We start from the raw sequence: 27,213 nt of genomic DNA, 5'->3' as shown, positions 1-27,213 counted from the left end.
AAATTACACAGTGAAGGAAAGCAGCTACTAAGTCACATGGGTGACCTTTTATGGAACCAACACAATTCCTTAAACAGAACACATTCATGAGCAATTAATAGAAATTTCAGAAGGGATTAATGTTCTGTTCTCTGGTGCTCTAGCATTTGCAGAAAGCTATAGTCTTTTTTCAACTGAGCCCCCTTTTTGGCAGGTGCTTTACCAACTGTTTTTTTCTCTAGAGCTGAAGGGAACAAAAGGCCTCTGTGAGGAAGGTGGGCAGCATTCACTTCTTTCATTTGCCAGCAGTTAGGAGATGAACATGAGGACAAGGAGGTGGAGAACAGGAAGCGGATCAGCTTCTCGGCATTGTAAGAGTACCTCCCTTTACTAGAAAATAGCTGTCTTTCCACTATTTTTCTAATAGCCCACTGATGTCTCGAAGAACCCAAAATGTCCATACTGTGGATGAAAAGTGGAAAAGGACCAGGCAGCAACCACAAGGAAAGCAACTAGTAGGGAAAATGTTTGGATGAGAGAAGAAAGTAGTGGGTGAAAAGAGTGAAATGCATTTGAGGTAAGTGGAAGAACCTGACCATTTACTTTCAAAAGGATAGGAGGAGTTACAGTTATGCACTTACTGACAAAACAAATTTATGTAAAACTTAAACAAGTTAGATAATCTTATTTTTTAAATCAGATATCTTTTTGTGACTACTGATAGGTAACATTATAAAGATGCTCCATCCTCATTCTATGCTTCAGACAATCCTGAAATGGTGACAAAAGGAAAAGGAAGCAAGATTCAGGGTTGAGGAATATAAAGCTAAATAATTGAAAGAGGAGAAATTTAAGTTTTCAATACATGCTAGAATCACAAGATTTCCTGCAAGAAACTAATTAAAACAACAATAAAAAAGATGAAGGAAAATATAATGTATCCAAGATTTTTAGACCAACTATTTTGACACTTCTTTTTCAGGGTCTAGTGCTGAATTTAAGTGAGTGTCATCTACACTATTAGACTACCAGAAGACTGAAATGTATGCTGTCTCTTCTTTGTATCAGCAGTTGGCAAAAATTTGGAAATTTTAATATCAGTCTTCATGTCAGCAGCCACTTTTTCTAAACAAAGCAACTGCTACTTACTGTCCACAGTTTTCTACTCAGAAATCAAGTTATATTTTGCAAGGTGGAATATTAAAATCATTCTTATATCCTTTTAAGCAAATTTTACAGGGAAAGAAGGGAGTTCCACTAAAAACTGATGTTGTGATATAACTTCAAACATATTATAACAAATACTCTGTCAACCCTTATTTTGTAATTACAGGGAACTCAATTTGTCATAGTAGATTAAAATCTCCTCTCTAAGAATAGAAGAAACCACTTGATTATCTATCAACAGACATCAAATTCCACTCTGTTACCCACGTGCAGAAATCAATAACACCTTTGACTGTAGCATATTTTCTTCAAAGGCCCCAGACTTGTGTCAAATGCACCAGGAGAGGGAACATACTTCCCTGGGCAGACTAACTCCAACTGTTAATTATCCTCTAGGAGAAGTGCCTGTCTTTGGCTTCCAGCTATTTGTTTCTCTTATTTCTTCCTTTATTCCATTTATCACTTCTGCCCCTATAAAAGTTAGAACTATACCTTAACAGACAATATTCTCTACACACAAAAAATTTAGGCTTTTTAAGCAATTCACTACTCTTTTTTTTTTATCTTTTTGATAAACTACATTAACTGACCCCTGATGGTGCCTTTATAAGGACTTTACCTCCAACCTCCAATATTAACTCTTCACTATTCCTTTTCCAAATTCTCAACTTTTCCTTAAAGACGTTCAAACTTAAAAACATGGACACAAAAGTTGTACGTAGTAATGTAGCATCTGTCCCATCAATTTTGTACTGATAGTCAGAATGGCCTCTTCACATCGTTTTGTACGTTAAATTGAAACATAAATCATCTTAGCCATACTGTCTTAAAATGCTTTTTCTCCAGGATTAGTAGGTAACTTTCAAAGTCAGTGTTTTCCAGGATATTACTCCCCATTACATAGATTTGCCCAGCATCTGACTTAATTAAAACACACTTTATTTAGAATAAATTCAGCTTTTCAAGTGATCACTCTTTAGAAATGGTCTGACTCCATTACCATTCTACCAATCCCTTGCAGCAGTCGCTTTTCTTTTTTCATAAGCAAGGTTATATTTACTCCAGTACATTGACGAAAATAATCAAAAGGCAGAGTTGAAACCCAGTGAAAATTCATTGAAAGCTCTTCAGTCTGACATTTCACTATTGATGACTGCTTTTTGTCAGCTACAATCTCTTAATTAAATTAGCTTTCAGATGTGCTTTATAAGTACTGTATATTGTTGATCTCTTAAATCCAAATAGGAGCAATGTAACATTTTGCCCAGTATCCTTCAAAATGGCTAACACCAGCTGCTTCAGAGAAAGCTTTAAGCAACCATAAAAATTAGTTATGCATCTACCTGCTTCCACTACAACACTTTCAGTGGCTAACTTATCCAAGAAGTTCAAAGACATATAAGCTTTAATAGCACTTCTGTTACTATAGCTATTCATATTATATATACACTAATAACCACTCTTTGGCTTTCTTAAACATATTACCACAGTCTTAGTCTCCATAACATTTTATGGCAAAGAATTTCAAATGTTATATATCACTGTGTGAAAAATATAATTTTATCCATTTTGAATTTTCTACAGTTAAGTTTCACTGTATTTCAGGTTCTGACTGTATTTTACTGTGAGAAGAGGTTAGATACCAAACATTTCTAAGACATAGAATACTACAAAATTAATTCATTTGGCTCTTCAGCAAGATATCTGAATGTCTTAATTCTGCAGTATTGGTCCCTTAACGATCCAATGAGCCCACTCTCTAGCTTATTGCCTGCTTTTGCAAATGCTCAGAATATTTTGTTATTTATCTATGGTTAGCTATTCACCCCTTAAACTTTTTCTTAGCTCTCCTGATTATTTTTGTACATATACTGCCTGCTGTAGTTTATGATAGTTTTATTGGACTCCATAGAGTTGGTTTCTCCATATTCTCAAGGCTATTTGGCTCCAATGATCTTGTAATGCAGTCATTGCAAGCTCAGTCTAACCTTTTTTCTGCATGTTCTGTATACATCTACAGAACAATAACCATCAATCGTGTGCCCCAGCTGTGTAGAAAATAATTATGCACATCCGTATTATAATATATGCATGTATTGTGCTTGCACACACAGGCATTGTCTGACTTAAAAAGAAAATGTTAACTGTTCTCACAAAAAGGTGAGTTTTATTCCAAGGTTTTTTTGTTGGAATAAAACTGAAAATTATGAGTAAACCTTCCACAAAGGAAACTTAAACCACTAGAAATTACACAGTGTGCTTTGTAGCTTTAAAGTTACCACTATTAAAATTGTTACAATTTAAATTAATTAATGGACTGCTACTTACCTCTAATATTTGTATTTAGAAAGGGTCAAATAATTCTGAGTTTATTTTACATTATTGTGGTGCATTGGCCCTGGCCAGCAGCTAAGCACTACACAGCTGCTCGCTCATGCTCCCCCTCCTCCAGCAGGATGGGGGAGAGCATAGGAAGAGAGAAAGCAAGATAACTTGTGGGTCGAGATAAAGACAGTTTAAGAAGTGAAGGAGAAAAGAAAGGAGAGAAAGGAGAGAAAGGAGAGAAAGAGAAGAAAGAGAAGAAAGGAGAGAAAGAGAAGAAAGAGAAGAAAGAGAAGAAAGAGAAGAAAGAGAAGAAAGAGAAGAAAGAGAAGAAAGAGAAGAAAGAGAAAAAAAACACAACAAAAACCAAGTGATGCACAGGCAATCACTCACCACCTCCCAACAAGTAGACTGATGCTCAGCCAGTCTGGTAGCAATTGCTACCTCCCCAAAAAACCCCACCCCTCAGGTTTTTTTGCTGAGTATGACACTATATGGCATTGAATAACTCCCTGGTTAATTTGGCTCAGTCGTCCAGGTCATGTCCCCTCCCAGCTTCTTGCCCACCTTCAGCCTACTCACCACAGGGAGGAGGGGCAGAATGGGAAAAAGAAGAAAGCCTTGACACTGCAAGTACTGCTCAGCAATAGCCAAAACACTGGTGTGTTATCAACGCTGTTTTAGTCACAAATCCAAAACATAGCACCATAAGGGCTGCTGTGAAGAAAATTAACTCCGTTCCAGCCAGACACAGTACAATAAGACACTGTAAAACATAACCAGAAATTACCAAAGCTCCGACTTCAGTGAAACACTGTCATATTTTGTTGAAATTATGTCTCTTGCCTGGTTTTGGCATTGGTCATCAGCCTAAATTATGTACTGAATTTTTTGCAGTTTCATTTAAGAAGGGACATGCACACCACTCCACGACACATGCTGGTCTGGGAGACAAGAGGCAACATTTTGATTTCTACACAATCCTGACACCTCAAGGGCTCAGTACCAGTAAAGGATAGCCAATACCCCTGCTTGTGCTCAGATCCATGCTTTGTCAAAGCAGATCTCTAATCCAAATTCCTTTACAAATCAAATAGCAGCATCCTGTGATCTTCTCAATAACCCAGCTGTTTGCTCTAGGGGATTCTGAAAATTCATATGACTACTTTGACAACAGAAAGTTTGACTGCCTTTGAATCTGCTTTCAAAGACAAAATTATACAGGTCAAACTATTGCCCATGGAGTATTCCGGTTAGCTTTGACAATGATGGATACCTTTCATGACCATTTCCCAGATCCCTTATGCCTACACTTCACAACTGTCTTTAATGATGAATGACAGTCATCTGCAATGAATGACAATTTTCCAGTACTCTCATCCTCAAAGAAATGGCATTATCATCACATTTTCTTGCTATAATTTATCAGACTGAAAAAATACAGAGTCTCTGATTACTAGATTCTTTATTAATGTAATGTAATGTCCTGGTTTTGGCTGGGATAGAGTTAATTTTCTCATAGTAGCTAGTACAGAGCTATGTTTTGGATTTGTGCTGGAAACAGCATTGATAACACAGGGATTTTTTCGTTATTGTTGAGCAGTGCTTACACAGAGCCAAGACCTTTTCTGCTCCTCACCCCACCCCACCAGCGAGTAGGCTGGGGGTGCACAAGAAGCTGGGAGGAGACACAGCCGTGACAGTTGACCCCAGCTGACCAAAGGGATATTCCATACCATATGACATCATGCTCAGCATATAAAGCTGGGGGAAGAAGGACAGAGCAGGGGGACGTTGGGAGTTATGGCATTTTGTCTTCCCAAGCAACTGTTACACGTGATGGAGCCCTGCTTCTCTGGAGATGCCTGAACACCTGCCTGCTGATAGGAAGTAGTGAATGTATTCCTTATTTTGCTTTGCTTGAGTGCACGGCTTTTGCTTGACTGTCTTTATCTCAACCCACGAGTTTTCTCACTTTTATTCTTCTGATTCTCTCCCCCATCCCACTGCAGGGGACTAAGCAAGTGGCTGTGTGGTGCTTAGTTGCCAGCTGGGGTTAAAGCACGACACTGGAACAAATACTAAGTTATGTGTTTTGAAATGGGGATGGTAAAAGATGTCAAGTTGTTAGGTTCAGTATACTCCGTTTTCATTACTTTAGGAACTGTAAATCTTACTTTTTAATGAAAATGCAATGTGGAGAAGACAGACTGTTTTGATTTGAAATTTGTTTGGATATCCTAGCTGAGCCTTGAAAAAATACACAACTGATTGTTATAAAATAAAAGGATATTCAAAGCTGTATTTTGAATGGAAGTCTTGTTCTCACCACTCACAGGAGTGGATATTCTATTTCTTTAGTGAGGGGTTTTTGTTATATAGTTACATCTTCACTGACTCAACAGGGACTGAAATAGTCCAGCAAAAAGACCTTCTGGAAAAAGTCATCCAGTCAAGTTTGCACTTTGTGAGAAAAGGTCTCATCTTAGGCCACAATTCTTGGCACTGATTACTCATTACTGGCAGATCCAATTGAATTTATCTTAACAAATAACACAAGCTTGGTTCAAAATTATTATTTCCATTACTGTAACAATGAAGGTTCTCGGTCACAGACCAGGACCCCTCTCTGCCTGTGTTCTATAGAAACAAACCAAAAAAGACTGCATATAGAACAAGTGTTTGACATCTAGCTGAAGAAGACTATAATCTAGATATAAATCATCAAATAGAAAGAAACCTGGTATGTATAGAAGCATGAGAATCTCAGGAACAATGAGAAAATATTAATGAATTTGGTGGACACTGTCATGAGAAAACTTGAGTCTTGCGTTTTGCAAGTCACAGTACTGTCTTCTAAGAAGAGTTTTTAAAGAGAACAAGCTTCCTAAGGTTTCAGAAATGTTAATGAGGACCTCCTCCGGGGCTTGCAGGGCAGGAAAATAGAAAGCAGGAAGGAACTTGTTTTAAAACAAACAAACATGTAAGGGAACCTGAAATAACTTGCCACTTGAGGGGACAAATTATCTTCTACTAGGGTGGGGCAACAGCTTTTTTTTGTGGGTTTTTTTATTTGCACATGGATGGAGATGAATACACCTTTCTAATAGCTTACAGATTTTATATCTGTGGTATATCTCTGCAATATTTATCCACTGTCAGTGTAAGTCAAAGAGGGTAATCAGTTGCCAAGGACTGGTAGGAAGCAGTATGTTAATGCTGATGCAGTGAGAGAATGCTTGTGTGCGTGTGTACACATATTAGAAGGGTGGCAAGACAACTGTGGGGCAATACAGAGGTGAATCATAGTAGACATAAAAACCTACTACCCAAGGCAGATCATGTCACATGCACAAAAAAAGAATTACCAGATGATAGCAGGCAGTATTCTCCATTTGCTTGTGCATTCCTCAACTTTGGGAACTTTGTGCATGTTCACCATTGTGTTTGTGTTCTTTATAAATCTGGCTGCTTTAGAAGGTACTTAATTTTCTACTTACAGGTTGATTCTGCACCGTTTGTACGGTCCAGTTGTGCTGCCCGTGGAACATAAGGCATCTTCTCTGAGTCCTGCAGTAACTTCAGAAATACCTTTAATGAAATAGGAAAAAAATAATTTAGAATCCATTTTCTAAAAAATACTTTTATATATACATATATATATATATCCCAAACCATCCGAAGTAGTGGCTGCTGTAGGCACCCTGCTGGAATGACTATAAAATTAGTCAAGGTCTCCAGTGGAGGAATCCTGGGGATAAGGGGAAAAGAATAAACACCAATAGATGCAAAAGCACCTATGCAAACCATTGTTGGCCCATGCACACTACTACCTGCAAAGATTTTTCAATAGACTGGCTGCCCTTGATTGACATTTTATACTCCTAAGCTGTGGTATAAGTTGGAACTCAGTTACTGCAGTTTTTACCAAGGGCATATTGACAGCTTCAAGTCTCTTCTGATACTCTAGCTAGAGATCTGTGGGCACACTGGAACCACTACCAAAGAGCTCTAGTTGTACCAGTACAACTAAATCTAATGTACAAAATCCTACAGAACAGAGAATCCACAGTGCTCTGGGACGTGTCCGTAGATTTATGCAAGCATGTGGGCAATAATGTTATTGAAATCATTTAAAGGACAATGCAATCATCAGGCACAGTCAACATTAACAAAGTTCTGTCTAACTAATACTGTGGAGAGGACTGGGCAGCAATGCATGTTTTGTAGCAAAACCATTAGCATGTATAGCAAATTGGGAGAAGATGATAGGATCCTGTTACCTGAAATCAGTATAGGAAAAACTGAAATTATTTTTTTATAAAAGTAGCAATCTAAAGATCTGCACTGGAGTAACATTGTAAGGGTTGAATCTTCCTAAGCAGGATGACACACATCAGAAGGGAGTTAAAGATAATGTTTAAAAAACCCAGCAGAATTTACCAACCTTATAATCATGAGATCTATTTAAATGGTGTATATACACTTTGCCAAATAGATTTGTGTTCAACCTATTACTTCTTGCTTAATCCTTTTTCACAGTACTGTCCACATAAAGTCCTTTGAATTTCACAGAATTTCATTTATCAGTCCCTCAGCCTGGCAGAAGCTTTCATAGTGAGTCAGTTATTAACACTCACTCCACTACTTGTAAGCTCAAATGAAAAATAAAATTAATATTTTCTTATGTTAACCTAAAGTGCAATTTAAACAGTGATCTAGGAACTTCAGATAAAAAGAAAGAAAAGAAAAATTAACAGAAAATACAGCTACCATGAGCACGTCCAATTGAACAGCAAAAGTACAACCAAGTTTTGCTTTCTCTTGATGAAAACCTTCTCTTGCTGTCTCTTCTCTGTTTGGGTTGAGTTGCAAGATTTAGATTATAACCACATTGCAACTTTCAGAAATCATTAAGAAACCATTTATTTCTTCCCACAAAAGAACCTGATATCAGCTATTACAAAAAATTCCTCGTTTCCAAGGAGCTCATACAATAGACAATAAAAACCAGTCCATTTGAAGTAGTTTATAGTTGTGGAAAGATATTTCTTTCTTTCTAAGGTCTGACTGTTACATAAACCATATTTTTCTTAGTCAATATAATTGCCATTTAACAGTGGTTATTGATTGCATTTGTTACCTGCCAACTTTCAGGGAACGCTTTTGGCCATTAACAACTGCAAGGCCAGAAGAAATTAATACCTCCTGACATTTCCATATTAGACCCTGGAGGGAGATCCTGACTGTCCAAAGCCACATTCTAATTTGTTGCCTTGGACCTGCTTGCTGATGGCTCCTCTGCTCACCAGTTCTGTCAAGTGCACCAAGCTAAACTGAACCAACTGAAACCACAAAGGAACTGCTCCTCTCTGGGTAGGAAGGTTACACTACGAAATGTTGCCTGCATCTACTCAGTTCTGTGTCAAAATTCCTGCTGGCATTGCAGACAGACATTTTCTTCTTTAATCACATTGCGTCACTTGAAGAGAGGATGTAACTACGCCTTAAAAAAGAAGCAAAACCACCAAACACTTCCCTAATACATATTCTGTCTACTGTAGCTTCACTGACACAGCTACTCTGATACAGCTATAAAGGCAGTCCCAGTCCTCCCCATAGTATCCAGGCAGCTCTCAAACATCCCTTTAAGAATGGGAATCATTAGGGACCATATTGTACAGAAGATATTACAATTTACATAATGTTGCACAGGATATTATGGACAGAAGTCATATCAGCCTAACAATATCATTAACAGAGTAAGTACCCTCCAAAACACACAGATCTGGAAAAGTCAAGATTAGACGCCATGGCAGAGAGACAACATGTTCTTGTCATACCTAAAAGACTGGATAAATTCAACAAGAGAAGGTGTCTTCTATGCCTCAGCAGAGCATCCCTTTCCCTACATGCCTTAGCAATTCCTGCTTAATTTCTGGTCTGGCTAGCAAGTCCATATCTGACCAAGGACTTGTCTAGACAGCTGTCTGTAGGGAAATCTAAGCAAATAGACATTTCCTCCGCTCTAAGCTGTACTCCCTGATTTCTTCCTGATTCCTTCTTTGGGACAGCGTCATAAAAACAAGCCTGGTTCACTCATACAGTGGCACAGTATCTTTTACACTTCACTGCAGAGCATGGGGACCCTGTCACACCTTAGTTATCGTTCCTAAAACACATCTTCACCTGAAAGGAAAAAGTGCTGAAAACCAAAGTGGCTGAAAGAAAGAGAAAGTGAAGGGGGGGGACGGGGCGGGGGGACGGGACGACCAAACAAAAACCAAATGACCAACACCTATAGACAGTCCTTTATCATCTAAAGCCACTGACTGATATTTTAGAAACCTTTCTGGGCCTTTCTATCCCACAAATCCCATGTGTATCCTAGGGATTTTGCAGTGGGAAACTGTTAATTGCTTGAATTGCTCGCTGTCAATTAACTTGCAAAAAGAGTAGTCAAAATCACGAGTGGTAACATATTAAGTAATTTAAAAGCCATATAAAAGTCCCTGAAAAGTAAGCAGCACATGGAATTAGGATCACATGGAAGTAGCGTTCAGCATTTTCCCATCTGTTTTTGTAGACCTTTTCACTAGAACAGGCAGACTCCTATGAACATATCAGTGAGCACAGAGCAGTGCTAAATACTCATTGTTCCATACTTGAACCACTAGTAACACTCAACCAAATACCAAAATCTGAAAATCTCCCTTTTAAGAAATATTCACCTTCCACTTGGGAAATGTTTACATTCTACATAATTCAGCATCACTGAATTTTCTTCAGTAACCAAGCAGTACCAGAGCAAGTATCCCTGGAAAGTTTCTAAGTTTTAAACCTGCACAGGTAATCCATATTTTACCTTAAATAACTTCCCTACATAGGAGCCAATTGTCCTCTTAGCACGTTTTCCATTCGGATTGTTTTTGTATTTTCTTCCAGGCAGTCCATGCTCAGTATAGCCTTCTGTAGCTACAGGCACGTTTCACTAAGCAGAACGATGCAGAAGCAGTCTTAGAGCCATTCACTGTGGACAACTGTTGACTGAGGAACTTTTGCAAGAAGGTCAATGGTTATCCGCTGGATAGGAACACTTCTGGCTGTCAAACTTAGATACACACAGAGGGAGACAGACACTTGGCACAGCTCAAAGCCACAGGAAGAAACTCCGTATGCTTTTGAGGGAAGTGCTTAAAACAGGTAAGGAGCAGCACGGCTCACTTCCAGCCCTTGCCCCTGTGAGCGTGCTCCATGCCAGGCACCGAAGGACCACCTCGGCCGCTCTTGGGGATGGGGAGAGCAGGCTGTCGTGCTGGCTGCTGAGAAGGACTGCCCTACCTGCAAGCAGCAGCCACTGCCCTGGCTGCTTCTTTCAAACCACCAGATTGTCGGTAGGTACAGGAAGTGCTTTTTCCCCTCTAGGAAAAGGGTCTGGCCAGATGGCAATACTACAGTGAAATACATTAATAGGATTGTGACATTACTAGATACTGTTAGAGGACTCTCGACAAAACTGAATCTCATTAGGAGCTACGTAGCGTTTTAAGGCTAAAATATTTCAAGGAGGTATATGGCTTTCCCTGGAAAGTTTTGGGGCAAACTCTCTGGTCATTTCAAGAAAGAGAATTTAAAGTAGTACTCCATTAACAGGTATTTTGACACATCTTATTTTGCAAAGATGTTTCAATGGTTTTGTTCTCTCCTCAAAGCAAGGCAAGAAAATAATAAGCTTTGACACCTCCAGAGTTGCCAGAAAGTGAAACATCATCCTCCAGAGAGCTCTCAGTATACACTTAATTTAATTAACTTCCCTTCTATCCTCCTTTTGGTTCTGCTAACACTCTTTGGATTACAAGCATCATAAAGTACCCAAATACAAATGGTTGGAAAATATATTTAAAACCTAAAATGAAGCAAATATAATATTAGTGAGATTTGAAAGTGTCAGGAACTGATTTTGTTAGAACTTCAAGATTGCTTTGAAGTATGAATGGAAGTCTGGTTTCCCTTGAAGAGTAAGATATTTAGAGAGTACGAGTGTCCCTCAGGCTGAAAAAGAATAATGGTAAGTGTATGAGAGAATAAAAAGAAAGGATAAAATAAAAATTGTAACACATTTCTTCCTTTAAAGTCAGAGTTCTTTGTTTCCAAATTGAATTGTTTGAATAGACTAAATAACGCTATTATGTGTATCCATTTAGTTGCCAATGCAAAGAGGCTTTTGATAAGAAAATGGAGAACTGAGGTTGTAACAATGGCTAATGATGAGATGCAGAGATGACAGAAATCACCCCAAATTAATGCATTAAGTCTTCAAGCTGAAGAATGATGCATCAATGTCTAACACTACCTTTAAAGCTTTTTTTTTTTAAACCTCCCCTGCAGAAGAAAACCAAAAGCAAGCTCTCAACTGAATAACAGATGCAGCACGCTGAGGAAGCTTCCTCATATTCCTTGACAACTTCACATTTACTTTACAGATGCCAGTTCTGGAAAGTCCTATGATATCCCACAGGGATGTAATCAAAAAAGGCTCTCAATATATACATTACCTCAAAATCTATAAAGTTTGGCAGTGAACAGTGTTCTTTCTTATAGCATGTTAATCACCCTATATAATTTGAAAGAAAATAATTTTTCAATAAGCTTTTGACTTGCCTCATAGAACTGTATAGCAGGAACATAATTTACTTTATAGCATTATGTAAAATGTTTATTAAACTTGTATGATTTATTCTTCCCCCTGTCATTACCATAGCAAATGCTTGCCACAATAGCTTTACATACTCTGGTCATTTATAAGAGAAACACTGAAGAGATGCTTTCCCTCTCCCCCCCTTTATAAGTAACTCAGTTGTATAGAGCTTAAATTCAAAGGAAACTGCATACTTGCTGGTAGATCATTCTTTGGACTGCAGTTTAAAAACAAATGTACAAAACCTTTATGTGCAGATCCTTTATGCTTGTGCAGGGTCCTAAAATCCTATGTAGCAAATCAATATAGTCCTAAAGATGTCTCCCGGTGGACCATTTCAGGATACAGCAGCTCCACGTAGTGGCACATTAGTTCAATAAATTTCATGAACAATTGACATTTTAGGTTTACTTGCATTATTGGGGTTCTATTTATATTTTTTCCACAGATTATAGAAGATGAACAATTCTAAACTTGCAAAACAAACGCAGAACTGCTGATGCAGTTTCAAATATCTGACCCCATTAATTCCCATATGTATAGCTCACGCAGCAAAAATGCGTAAGTGATGTCTGACAGGTCTTGAAGTATATCATCTTCATAAAACCGGGAAAGATGAGCATCTTCCCTGGGGGATCTTGTGTTCCATCTGACCACAGTACTACATCATATAATCTCATACATTTCCAGGGAACAGAGGGAGAAGGGATACACCCCTTTTCTATACTAAGTATTTATTGCTATATATAAAAAATATCACTCTACAGGAATCTGCATTTCATTATTTTTGTGTGTTTTTTTTCTAACATATAGTAAATTTTCTGTTAGAAAACAGTCCAACCTTGTCTGTCTAACACTGTAGGTAATCACTGGAGAAATCAGTTTCACGAAGTGATACTGAATGAATTGTGCCATTAAATAAAAATAGATGTGCTTTGTGCACCAAAAAAATACTGCCTATCACCACCCAAAGAAGTGGAAAAAATTATATTTTCAAAAGGATCTATAATACAGAACTTGAACAGTGGTGGTTTAGGGAATCTTGATAATTAGAAGATATCGTTGGGGTAAAAACAGTCGAAGGAAAATAACTTCTCACTGATATGGCTATTTACACAGAGCTAAATTCAGAAGTGATGAAGCAGCAGAACAGAGTCTCTGTCTCTGGTCTGTTTGGCATATATACACACACACATATATATATGTGTGTGTGTATATATATATATTAGTGCGTATATATGTTCACACATACATATATGTAAGTGTCTTTCTCTCTCTCTCTTGGTATACACACAAAATACTCTTTAGATATTTCCCCACACAGTTTTGCTAAGTCCTAAACCTTAGAACTTTGTAAGTCAGAGTATTCTCAACAATTTTTTTTCCATTCCAGGAGTTACCTGAACTGAACCTCCAGCCTTGCAAGTCTCTTTCCAGTCCTAGAGATCCAGGACGACAACAGTGGTTCTCATTAAATCAATGACACATTAAATTTTCCTTAAGCAAATGCAGAGACAAACATTTAAGAGTTACACGGTTCCTCAGTTTTCACATCAGATTCTTGAAATAAGTCCTAGTAAAGTGAGTGCTGAAATTAATAGTACAGCAAAACTATGAAGTATGCTTTTTGCCTGAGATGATATTTTTTTTTTTTAAGAAAACATGCTTCTCACAAGAAACTGTTGTGAAATATGAAAGATACAATAAGAGTAGGTGGAAGCTAATACAGGATTCTCTAACTAAGGAAATGCCATTAATCAGAAAAACTAAAAGTACCTCTTCCAAGGTGGTGTCAGAAATGCCATAGCCATCTACATGCCAACATGTAGATGATGAAGGCTTTGATCTAAAGCCTGAAAAAGACCTTTAAAAGAGGTCTTATCTGCCCTTTCTGGAATCACATAGGTCAGCTCAGTCCCACTGTTCTCTTTCAAGAAGGCTTCTGGGATGTGGGTCTGTACCAAAGATGTGACCCAAACAATATGCTTAGGATCTTGGATTTCAAACACAGAGGGCTATGAGGAAAGAAAGATAATCATGCACAAAAAATCAAATGTTACCAGAAGTATGGGACTTGATAGTAGAATTCATACAGGAAAATTTCCACTAATGAAACTGCATCAAACCTGGGACACAGAGACTACTTCCCAGGAATAAAGAACAGTAAGAGAACCCCCCCTTTTCAGCTAAATATTGAAATTCATTATTTTTAAAGATGTCATTGTATTCTTCTAAATAATAATAATAATAATAATAATAATAATAATAATAATAATAGTAGTAGTAGTAGTAATCATAATACCACCCACCGAAAACAAACAGGAAAGCTGGTAAAAACATGTTTTGCTGACTTTCTAATAATCTGTATCACATATGACTTCCTGGCAGGGACATACGGCTCCCTTAGAATATACACAGCTATTACTTAGCAGGCACTGTTAAGTTCTGTACAGTACATTCTTAGTATACCTTTTTTATGAGCGTTAGACTGTGTCCCTGGCCATATGTTTCTCTCAGATAAGAGGGAGAACCACAGCACCTCAGCTGGCCACGCTGCAGGACGGCAATGCGATCGCTGAGCACCTCTGCCTCATCAAGATGGTGAGTGGTAAAGATCAGTGTGCAACCTGCATCAGAAAGATTGGTACATGTCGTCAAAGCCTGGTTTCTAGAGAAACACATCTTGCTTTCTCGAGGGTTCTTTAACCTTAAGGGAACATGTTTCAGGTCCCTTCAAAACATAACTGCAAGACACAAGCAAAACCTGCATTCAGATTTATAGCTTGAGTTAGTTTTAGGTCTAAACTGGCTTTGCCTTGTATTATACCTAGTAAGCACTATTAAGCCATTACAACTTCAAGCTGTTTTAAGAGCTTAAGAGATTCCTTAAAACCACATAACAGTAGTGTCTGTTTCAATGGATCATTCACTGTGAGCTATTGCAGCTAATTGAGTGCTCACTAGCTGAAGAGTTTGCTTCCCACAGTCAGTTTTTAACCTTACGGCACTTAAAAAATTAATGTAGCAGACCGACTGATGGGTCTACTTTCATTAGAAGTATAGATACATCTATATACAGATATCTGCAAAATGGGAAATGAAAACCAGAAAATAATTTTGAGAAGCTAACAAAAAAGAAAAAGGTAAGAGAAGAGAAACTTCAGGACAGGACTCAAAACTAAGTTCAATCTTCTATTAGATTGGGCTTCTTTCTGTGAGATAGCAGATAATTCTCATAACCTTACTTGGCTGCTTTAAAGTTTCCCAAGTTTGATTAAATGTTACCTCTGAAATTAATGTATTTAATTACTGAACAGCAACACGAATATTCTGACTATCCTGTTTCAATCTATTGAAACAGAACTCCAGAAAGGAAAATAAGCAGCAAATTATGTGTATAAGCTTTGTACCAGCTTTGTACTTCAGAAGAACATCCCAGATGCTACGGCGAGAACATGGATCTAGTCCACTGGTGGGCTCATCTAGAACAACTGTCTTTGAGTTTCCAATAAAGGAGATGGCAATTGACAACCTCCTTTTCATTCCCCCAGAAAGTACTCCAACAGGTTTGTACTGATGTTGGGATAAATCCACGTCTTCCAGAGCGCTGAAATAGGAGCAGAGAAATGGGACCAATTTTGAAAAAGTTTTTCCAGTCATATCATGTCTACTCAGAGCAGAATTACTGAAAAGTCACTGTAAATAGAAAGTGAAAAAACTACTACCGCTGACTGATTAGACAATTTGGTGACAAAAACAAACTAAAAAAAATCTCTTTACCTCCAAGGTATAACCAGTCATCACCACCTGAAATACAAATCCTGAATAAGTATTGTGCAGGATAAGAACAGACAATTTTGAAATTAAGTCCAATAAAATAAACACCAGTTTGTCCAATGATTTCAGCAAACTCTATATATTATAGCCTCTTACACCATGGTAATGATGGTTAGTTTCATAACTCCAACAGTGCTTCCGTTTTTGCAACTGTGTAAAGAACCTTAAAAAAATGCCTGAGTTTAGGAAATGTGTAGGCACTTGAAGTAAATAAGGTAACACTGCTGCTTTTTTTTACCTTTTTTTTTTGAAGACATGTTTCTGTGAAGTAAACAGATTACCAATCCCAAAGTAGAATAACACTACCTAATCCAACCTAATCTAACTCCTGCATTAAGGACTGGAAGATACCTTACAGACATTGCCTATTCAGCCCTTGCCCTCTGATGATCTTGCACCTGAGCAGCATGTGTAAACATGCTCAATAAAGGCAGCACTGAAATACCATCAATTTATTTTTCATCACATTGAACATCCAGTCATTGACCTAAAAGCTTTCAGTTTCTATCAGCCTGGCAAGCAAGATATAAAAGGCTCAACAGTCCTAAGCTAATCTCCTGAATCATTGAGTGAACATGCAGTTTGTAAACCATGCCATTTACCCTAAGAGAATTTTCCATTTTTAAGAAAAGAGGTTTCTATAATTGTTGTATAGTATATATCCAGGAAAATTATTCTTAATCTCTTTAGAAGCTTTCTTTTTTTGCTTAATAAAAAGCAAATTTTGTGTCATTGCTTTGTTGCTTTTCTAATTACTCTCAAGTATTTTAAAGCATTCATTGCCTTTAAAAAAATTAATTTTTTCTTAGTAGCGAGGCCTGCAGAGTCCTGAGTATTCTTATGTGCCGTTAGTATGACAGACTGCTGCTGAAATTACAATTCAGCAGCCTGAGTACAATAAAATACAGGATATTATTTTGCAGAAATTTTAACCAAACACTATGTTTGGTTTGTCCTTGTTGTTCTAGAAAGTGGTTTCTGCTGTTGCTAGAGAGAATGCAGTGTCCCACACCAGAGATTTTTCAGATCAAAATTTTAAAGTAACAGGCTTTTATGATAGCTACTAAAAAAGAAAGCCACTTTGCCACAAATGTGTCTGCATATGCGTAATTGTACACTGAAGGAGAAGTCCCATCAACTTGGCATTTATTTCCATTGAAGCGTGGAAGTGCCCCGCCCTCCACAAGGTCTTGCATGAGTCAGAAGGTAAACAGAAACTATTCACACTGCCACACTATTAGGAGGGCATACATTTTATTCCTAAAGTTCAGAAAATGCAGTTTGCTATTAGTGAACAAGATCTCACCTTGTATGGTTTACTCGTAGTTTAATATACATGATGCAAAACCGAAGAAGATCTAGTCCTATATCAAAGAAGTAGCAGCCTAAAAACACTAGCAAACATTTTCAACCGGACAAGTGGCAAATCCTCTGAGGTCATGTCAGAGCTCTGGCTTTTTTTTCCTATTCAATTGTTTGTTTTTAAACCCCTTCACTTATTAAACACATTTAAAGTCTGAATTTGACAAAGGAAAAAGGTGGTGGTCTATTTAAAAAGACTGTAACAAGCACTGCCTTTACTTGCCTTTTCTGGTTTTCCAATCTTCCCTCTACCTTGCTGAGAAAATACAGGAAAATAAATACATAAAGTCAGTGTTGACTTCTCTGGAAACTCAGGGGGAACACACAGCAGTTTACTCTCTGCTTCTCCAGCAAGGAGGGAGGTAAGGCAGACAGCATAAGGCAGGAACCACTACAGCTGCTGCCAGGCCAACCATCTGCACTCCAGTCAAAACATGATTATTTGATGGTTCTGTATACCAGGTTTTTAAACATTGACAGTTTCACTACAGATGCATTCAAGTAGAGGTTAGAAACGAGGAAATCTATTTTCAAGGCATGATTTCAGAACATGAAGTGTGACAAAAGCTCGTGGAAAACCTGCAGTTTCCATTCGCTTCTACTTGCAATTTTGCTTTAGCACTTTCTCGTTTGAGTGGCTTGCAATAGACACTACCGATTTACTTGACAGTTTTCAAGAAATGGAAGAAAAACTTACCCACTGACTTGGCGATTCAGCTGTTCCTTTGTCCAGCCAGGTGCCTTCACTGATCCATAAAGCAGCAGATGTTCCCGCACCATTAGTGTGTTGAACAGGACATCATGCTGTGGGCAAACACCCAGCTCTGTCCTGATGGCAGCCAGATCGGTACGTATGTCCTTTCCATTAATAATAATGGTACCAGAGCTTGGTGGATACAGACCAGTCAACAGTGATCTGATAGAAGAAAAGAAAAAAAAAAAAAAAACCAAAAACCAGCAAGATCATGTGTAATGACTTGTATTACATAGCTCATACTTGGATTTCCTGAGGCGCATCCTGGCATCCTTAGAGCAACACCAATTCAGTTGAGCATAGTTATAGAAACACCAGTAATGTTTTGGGTTTTGGTTTTGGGTTTGGTTTGGTTTTGTTGTTTTCTTTTTAAACAAAGATCTCAACAATTCTTCATTTCCTTACTTTCAGAACAAAATCAAATACAACAGACCATTGTTTCCTTTTTCGCATGTGTATTCTACGTGAGGAGTAATTCCTAATTGGGTCCCGTCCTGCATCACTAGTTTTAGTAAAGCTGATCATAGTTAACATAAAGGTAGAAATACATAGACTTCTCAACTGAGACATTTTTAAATGTCATTTTCATTTTGTTGTTTTCATTTCCGGTCAACTGCCTAGAAAGAAGTCTCTTGCAACCTCTAGGAAAAAAGGAAAAAACCCACACTCTCCACGTGATAGGAGTGCACATGGGATGCCAGAAAATAACATTTTCCTGAGATGTGTTCAACTCCATAACTAGACATGCCCAGCTCCTACCTAAGCTGCTCCTGAACTATGACATCATGGTTTCAGTAGCACAGAGGACCCACTTCTCTGTTCATTACATTGCTTTAGTCGTAGATATATAGCCTTCACTTTCCTTGTGCTTTGGGGAGTTTATTAAATATTTATTTGGAAAAAAAAAACATAGGAAAGAATTCACAAACATTTTGAAGTGAGAAAACATGGCAGAGATCAGCGGGGAGTGTAATAGCATTAAATGGCAGACTTACATAACTGTTGTCTTGCCAGCTCCATTAGGTCCCAAGAGCGCTGTTATCTGACCTCTGTGGAAAGTGAGGCTGAGATCTTTAACAGCAGCCTCCTGGCCATCCACGTGCTCTTTGGTGAGAGACAGCAGCACGACACCAGTGGTGGCTCCTTCAGTGTAAGGGCCTTTCCAGCTTGGAGGTGCTGGGTCTGTATGGGGAAGAGCAGCAGATCAAGAGGGTTGAGGAATCTAAACGTATGTGTGCTTATATAGGGAATAACAAATTAACTTAATCCCTGTTGCCATTTCCCAAAGCCTGGAACAGATGTTCAGATGCTCCAAACTGACATAAGCTCCACTGAAATCAAAGATATTATGCCAGTTAATATTTGCTAAGAATTTGGTCTATTTGTTGTTTCCAAAAAACAACCTAAAACAATTATGCCAAGTTGTGTGCATGTCCACGTACATCTCCATAGAGTCATAAAATAGTTGTTGTATTTTATTTCTAGTAGAAAAAACAATAACATTACTTGAATCATTGTTTTATGCCCGGAAGCATGAAAAAATTCTAACTGTGTGAACTACTCCATATATGCCATCCAGTTTCAGGCACATAACATAAACATAATATTAACAGGCGTAGCGAGTTAATCCTCTTAACTTCGTCAGTCAATAAAGCAAAGCAGATCTCTTTGCAAAATGATTCAGAGCAGCAGTCTAGTCTAAACATAATTCAAGGTCCACAATGCAAGTAGATACCCAGCATTTTTCTAACTGTGAGGTAACCAGCTCAGCAAACTGAGATGACCATATAGTGCAGAATAAGTTAACTTCCTTCCTATGTCAGAAGAAAAAGTTGTCACTACTTTCCAAACATGAGCACAGTCAATCACCAGACCCATAAATATATTACTAACATGTAATATTTTATTGACTCATTACAACTGAGAAATCTGGCAGTGGGATTTTTTTTTTTCTTTCTAAACAAAGTCAAAACAAATTGGAATGTTAGTCCAAAGAAACAGAAACTGTTATGGATGAGAATTATGAGAAGAGAGAATTATGCTTTTTAATATATATTTTATATATCAAAATATAAATATTATATATTTATGTATAATATTTATAGCTTATATTTTGTAATTGTTTTATATATAATTAAATACTATATAAAGAAATAAATATTACAAGAAGAGAGACTTATGCTTTATATAAAATACATAAAATGTTATAAATCAAATTATAAATAAAAAATAATATAACAATTTCAAGGATTGGTTGGTTTGGGCTGTGAATGAAGAAGTGTTTTGCTCCTTACACAATCAATTTTAGAAGTTTTAGGAAAAACTTTTGGCAGAAGCTTCAGGTTACCTTCCAGCAAGGCACTGCCAGCAGCTGTGACATTTCTGAGGTCCTTCTACCCATGAACCTCTCTTCCAGTTAGCTTCTCTATCTTTTTGGTCTGGAGACTAAACCCACCAACAAACATTATTCATGCCCTTTCCACTGCTTCCTAAATTCACAAGTATGTCCTGGAACTTAAGAAAAAAACTTAAAGTACAGAGTGAGCCTCAGACAATGAATCTCAGGTAAGATTCAGAAGAGCTCCAAATTACTTGCAAGCAGTAAATTGATCACCCTAGGACTTCTTCTAAGAGGAGTTCCAAGTGGGTACTCAGCACCCAGGTCTCTGTGGGCCCTATGCTAGTTATAGTTCCAGCTCGTAGCACCTACACTCCAGCCCTTCCCTGACACACCTCTGATTGCCAAAGTGCTTTCCACCCCCACTGAACCAGCCCTTACCTGGGCTATATGGAACAAATGCAGAAATCACATGGGAGCAAGTCACTTTGCTGTTCCAAACAAATCATCCATGAATGCATTTATCCCATTATCAGTACAATGATGTCCAATTCTTATGAAAGAGAGCAAGCTCCTTTGCATGCATGGCAGTGTCAGAGTTCACACACAGGCAATTTGCTACCGAGCACATGACACGCATCAATTTAAGCAGAGGAGAAGTGACATGAACAGATCCACAAAGTTGTAGGCAATCACTTGCATGGCTTGAGCCAGAGATCACACTAGTAACTTTTCAGGCAGAAGAGAGTTTTTTTTCTTTGCTTTCCACAGAGGATGAGGTGAACCCAAGGGTAAACACTGAAAATCTTCATTTTAAGTAAGGACCAAAGACAGTCATCTCAACAAAATGGAATTGTTCCGAACTGTAGAAATTAGGCAAAATTCATACTGATAGTTTTTTCACAAATGTTTCCATGAACCTCAAGACATTTTGAAGTTTGCCCTACTCCAGGAGATACCAATACATAAAACTGCCGAGTTGTTCAGCTTCTTAACCTATGCTGCAGACAACTGGATCATTTCCAAGCTACTGTAACTTCCAAAAATACCACAACAACCCATCACATTGTTCTAAGGTTCAAGAGGGAATACAGGTGAGTGTGACTTACATCTTCATTCACAAAATATAAATGAAATGTGAGAAAGTTCTTAAAGAGACCCGAGAGGGGAAAAAAAACTAAAAAACCTGTTAATTTTAAGCAAGTGAACAAAGAAATAGAAGAGCAGTGAAAGTATCTGGAGCCAGATAAAAATTAGTTACAATAACAGTAGCTTTTTAAACAAAAGACTAAGAAGCAGAGACAGAAAGATCAGTGATTTTAGAAGAAAGTAAGAAATAGAAGGGAAAGAAATGAACAAAGGTAATTTTTCCACTGAAACAAGAAGCAAATAAAAACAGCAGAGGAAGAGGAAGAAAATCAAACTGCAGGGGAAAAAAAAAAGTAAAAGCACAACACTTTTCAGATTCAGTAAGGGTATGAAATGGTTCAAGGAACTTCAGAAGATCCTAACAAAGCAAAGAGGCAATACACAGGGACAGGATGAACCCAAGAGATACTTATTTTACTTTTTTTTTTTAAGAGTTTTCTTAAATATTTGTATACAATAGTTTTAATGGAATGATTCAAGCATTACAGGTGACAGCACAATTAACAATTAGTATATAATGTTCATAGTATACACTATATAATGGAGGAGAGAAAGGGACAAGATCTAAACACATAATATAGCACCAAGCAATGATAAAAGCAGATTGATAAAAATCAGCACACCATTCAGAAGAGAGCTGTTATCAAAATTCTATTATGACTACAAACCTTTTTCTTGGAAGTTTTCATTGAAGAAAAACATATTAGAACTGAAACAATGTCTCTTCCTCCACTTTGCACCACACAGGTTCTTCCAGTACGAAACAGTAAAGGGAAAGTACCACCGGTTCTTTAACCCAAATTTTCCTAGATGATAATTATGATAGAAACTGTTGCAAAATTTGTAGTCATTTCATATTTGTTTGTAAACTATTAATGTCCTATCATTAATTGCAAAGAGCTGGTTAGACTATTTATCTCAAATTCTTAGCTGCACTTAACAAACCTTAATAAAGTGGAAAAAAGTCACTGGGCCATAATACCAGGTCCTGCCATAAAATAGTCAATCCTTAGTGACACTGTGCTTTATGCTATCTCCAAATCAGCATTAAAATGTAACAGAATCATATACTTAACAACAGGGAGGCACAGTCTAACATAATCTTGTAACCTAGAGGAAAGAAAATGCACCAAATGGCCTGCCAAGGCAAGCAGCCTTTTTTATTATTATTATAACAATAATCCATTGCACCAGTCATTAGAGATTATACTTCTATTACTATCTGCATGATTTAAACAAATCAGCCATCATAGGAAACATTTATTGTAGTACACAAACAGAAAGGGCAAAAATATGCTCCTACACACAGCCTAAACTTTGGCATTGCCCAACCTTTCCAGGCTTCACTTACCAATCACACAATACACTCTCTGTATGTTTGGACTTACATTTCATTGACACTGAAGAGCAGGTGTCAATTTAAGCTAAAGTTTGTAAAATTCAGTTGTATATTGCACACACCCCTATCTTTCAAGGCAAAATTCATTTTTTATTTTTATATTTTTAAAACAAATACAGAGTAGCTGGAAGAAAAGGTGACATTTGAAAATCAGAGGAAAGGTAGCAGCTAGTGAGACATTAGGCTATGATTAAACATGCATCAGACAACTCAAATTCATAAAACTTGGTTAATGAAAAAAAAATCACACTACTTTCTGAAAATATACTTGAAAGTTAATCAGTTTTCTCTATGCATCGGACTGTGGACTGACTGGAAGCAAGGTATACCAGGCATTTTTAAGTCTTTGTGATCTGAAAACATGTTGTTCGTTGGTTTCAGCCCAAGTACTGGCTCAGAAGATTCACCATTTTCACAGGAAGTTTTGCTACTAGACTGAGCTCTGTCACTGTGAAGTACAAATTCTTAAGCCCTTCATCCCCATAGGAAACAAAAGATATTTCATGTCTGGCTACAAATTCTAGTCCACGTGTTAGCACTACTCAATATTTATGTATGTAGGAAGACTTTCTTACCCAGTCCCTAAAGGTAATCAGGCAGTTTTGCACATCAAAACCTCAGCTCAGCAAAAGGTATGTTTTTGGTTTAGTTGCATACAATGAGGAAAACAAATTTGATCCATTCCGTTCAATAACTTCAAAAACATGAAATAAGACAACTCCATGATCTTACCAGGAATAATGTTGCTGAAATACCAGCCACCTATAGAATATAAAACGGAGTCAAAGAACATCATCCAGCACATCCATCCAAAGGTCATGCATCCTCCCTGTGCCATTGACTGGTGCATATTGTTCCACTGAATTCCTGGTAAAAATAGTAATAATAATAATGATTTTTTTAAAGGTCAAAGCTAAATCAGTACAGCATTAAAGATCACAAACACATCAACACCACACACTTCTGGGTATTTAAGCACTGCCACAAAAAAAGAAAATAGTTAATAACAGTAATCCTAATGAATAGAAATGAATTGCTATGCCTCTACAAGCCTCTGTTTAGAGCAGCAGGTGACACTGCTGCTGGGAAAATGCAGAGAAGCTGTTGTAGAAAGGGCTGTTTATGAAGTTTTAGCTGGCCCTTAACTGGGCAAAAGAAAAAGAACTATGACTGACAAAATAGGGCACTGACCTCTTCAATGAATCAGGTTTTATGCCATTCTGCTGATATTATAAAGAAATGGGTTACACAAGGTTTAAAGTCATTTCTATAATGTTAAATCTGAAAACTTAAATCTGTGAATTCTAACTAAGAAGCAAGTATTTGTGTGCATTGACTGTATTCAGAGGTAAACTGGAACAACAAACTCTCTGAATAATTGCTTCCTAAAATTATTACATTGCAGAAGACATGAAAGGAAGAAAGAAGGCATAAAACACTAATACTACAGAAAGCTACCATATTGTTAAATGGAAAACAAAAGTAACCAAATTGTAGATTTACAAAAAGCATTGCATTTTTTCTGAAAATGCTACTTTGTTTGCAGTAGAGCGCGTCATGATATTGTTTCTACAGTTTTTTTTCTATGATAGTCGAGAAAAGCAGTTTTTCCACAAAACGTGTTTTGCCCTTTCTTCAGTAAAGATGAGTCATTTTGATGAATTGTCTGGTGGGAAATTTAAGTAATATTTTCTGCAACTGTATCTTCCACTTTTACCAACTTTTGTATCATTATGATACTTTTTCAACACCACTGTCATCAATATTGATCTTGCTGTAGTAGTAAAAAAAAGAAAGGGATTACATCCCTTTATATATTTAGATACATAAATGCATATCTTTTGTAGACTTTTATCAAGGGCCCAGACATTCACTTCTTGCCTTTCTAAAACTTCAGCATCAATAAGGGCACTTCTTAGCTTGGGGACAGTAGGGATCACCATGTTAAAACACGTAGCAACCTGTTAGAACACCTAGCCACTTTCCAATAATTTTTTTTTCTTCCTAACACTTAAGCATGATAGGGTGTTCTCATGCATTTCTGCACCTGCACAGTAGCTCAGTGGGGATTTCATCAGCTGCCTCCAAGCTTGCAGAGGCAAGCTGCTACTCAGGCTGTGTACAAATAGGGTCACACAGGAGAAACATGCAAAATACTTTACAAAGAAAAGGTAATTTTTTTGCTTACTTTCCAATGTATAATAGTTAAATATTCATCTTAGCATTATGTTGAGAGTGAATAACTTACACTGTTCTTGTTCTGTACAATATTGTTCTCATAAACCTCCTTTGTATTATACACTAGTGCATATGTGAACCAGACATATCTACCAAGTTCAAGAGTAGTCTAACCCAATGAACAGCAAGTCAGGTAGAAAGTCCAGGAGGCCTGTATGGATGAACAAGGAGCTCCTGGACAAACTCAAGCACAAAAAGGAAGCACACAGAGGGTGGAAGCAAGTACAGATAACCTGTGAAGAACACAGAAACATTGTTCGAGCATCCAGCGATGAAGTTGTGAAAGCTAAAGCCCAAATGGAATTGAATCTGGGTTGCCAGGGTTGTCAAAGACAACAAGAAGGCCTTCTGGAAGTACATAGGTGACAAAAAAAAAGACTAGGGAAAACGTGGGCCCATTGCTCAACAAGACAGAGGACCTGGTTACACAGGATGTGGAATAGGTTGAGGTACTGAATGCCACCTTTGCCTCAGTCTTTACTAGGAAGTCTGATCTTCAGAAATCCCAGGCCCCACAGACCAAGGAAAAAGTCTGGAGCAAGCATGATGTACCTTTGGTGGAAGAGGATCAGGGAATACTCATGCAAACTGCACATACGTAAGTCCATGGACCCCGATGGGATGCACTCAAAAGCACTAAGGAAGCTGGCAGATGTCATTGCAAGGCCACTCTCAATAATCTTTGATCAATTATGGCAATTGGTAGAAGTGCCCAAAGACTAGAAGAAAACAAATATCACTCCTATCTTCAAGAAGGAGGACCCAGGGAACCATAGGCCTGTCAGCCTCATGTCGATCCCTGGGAAGGTAATGGAGCAGCTAACCCTGGAAACCATCTCCAGGCACATGAAGGACAAGAATATCATCAGGAGTAGCCAGCATAGCTTCACCAAGAGGAAGTCATGCTTGACCAACTTGATTTAAACTTCTGTGGTTAAAGGACTGGACTGGTAAATGAGTGGAGACTAGTGGATCTTGTCTACCTGGACTTCAGTAAGGCTTCTGACACTGTCTGACATAAGATCCTCCTAAAGAAGATAAAGAAGTGTGGGCTGGAGGAGTAGGCAGTGTGGTGGACTGCAAACTGGATGAATGGCCAGGCCCAGAGGGTGGTGATCAGTGGCATGAAGTCTAGGTGAAAGCCAGCAACTAGCAGTATACCCAAGGGGCCAATACTGAGTCTGATTCTGTTTAACATCTTCATTAACAATCTGGATAATGGGACAGAGTGTGTCCTCAGCAAGTTTGCTGATGACACAAAACTGGGAGGAGTGGCTGATATGTCAGAAGGTCATGCTGTCACCCAGAGAGGCCTGAACAGGCTGATGAAACAGGCTGACAGGAATCTCATAAAGTTTAACAAGAAGTGCAAAATCCTGCACCTGTCAAGTTAAAAAACCCATGTACCACTATATGCTGTGGGACACCCAGCTGGATAGCAGCTTTGCAGAAAAGGTCCTGGGGGTCCTGATGGACAACAGGTTGAACATGACCCAGCAATGTGCCCTTGCCACAAAGAAAGCTGATGATATCCTGGGCTACCTTAGGCAAAGCATTGCCAGTATGTCGAGGGAGGTGATCCTTCCCCTTTATTCAGCACTGGTGAGGCCACGCCTGGAGTACTGGGTCAAGTTCTGGCTCTCTGGTACAAGAGAAACATGGAGGTACTGCAGAGAGTCCAGAAAAGGGCCACAGAGATGATTAAGTGACTGGAGCATCTCTCCTATGAGGAAAGGCTGAGAGAGCTGGAACTGTTCAGCCTGGAGAAGAGAAGGCTCAAGGGCGATCTTACAAATGTATATAAATACCTGAAAGGAGGGTGCAAAGAAGACAGAGCAAGGCTCTTTTCAGTGGTGCCCAGTGACAGGACAAAAGGCAATGGGCACAAAACTGAAACACAGGACATTCCCTCTGAACATCAGGAAACACTTTTTCACTGTGAGGGTGACTGAGCACTGGCACAGGTTGCC

The 27,213-nt window shown here is 38.1% G+C and overlaps 1 protein-coding gene across 1 annotated transcript in view; it reads right to left on the bottom strand.

Moving 5' to 3' along the window:
* Positions 1-27,213, bottom strand: part of ABCA13 (ATP binding cassette subfamily A member 13) — a 208,996-nt gene that overhangs the window by 96,344 nt on the left and 85,439 nt on the right. Inside the window, 9 exon segments of the mRNA XM_075705757.1 lie at positions 6,969-7,059; positions 13,943-13,990; positions 13,993-14,181; positions 14,636-14,793; positions 15,577-15,773; positions 18,063-18,281; positions 19,115-19,301; positions 22,275-22,412; positions 23,738-23,872. Coding sequence (XP_075561872.1) covers positions 6,969-7,059; positions 13,943-13,990; positions 13,993-14,181; positions 14,636-14,793; positions 15,577-15,773; positions 18,063-18,281; positions 19,115-19,301; positions 22,275-22,412; positions 23,738-23,872 — 1,362 coding nt within the window.

The sequence above is a fragment of the Pelecanus crispus genome, chromosome 2 (genome assembly GCF_030463565.1).
Source record: "Pelecanus crispus isolate bPelCri1 chromosome 2, bPelCri1.pri, whole genome shotgun sequence".
NCBI classification, from domain to species: Eukaryota; Metazoa; Chordata; class Aves; order Pelecaniformes; family Pelecanidae; genus Pelecanus; species Pelecanus crispus.
This window is presented reverse-complemented; position numbering and strand designations above follow the sequence as displayed.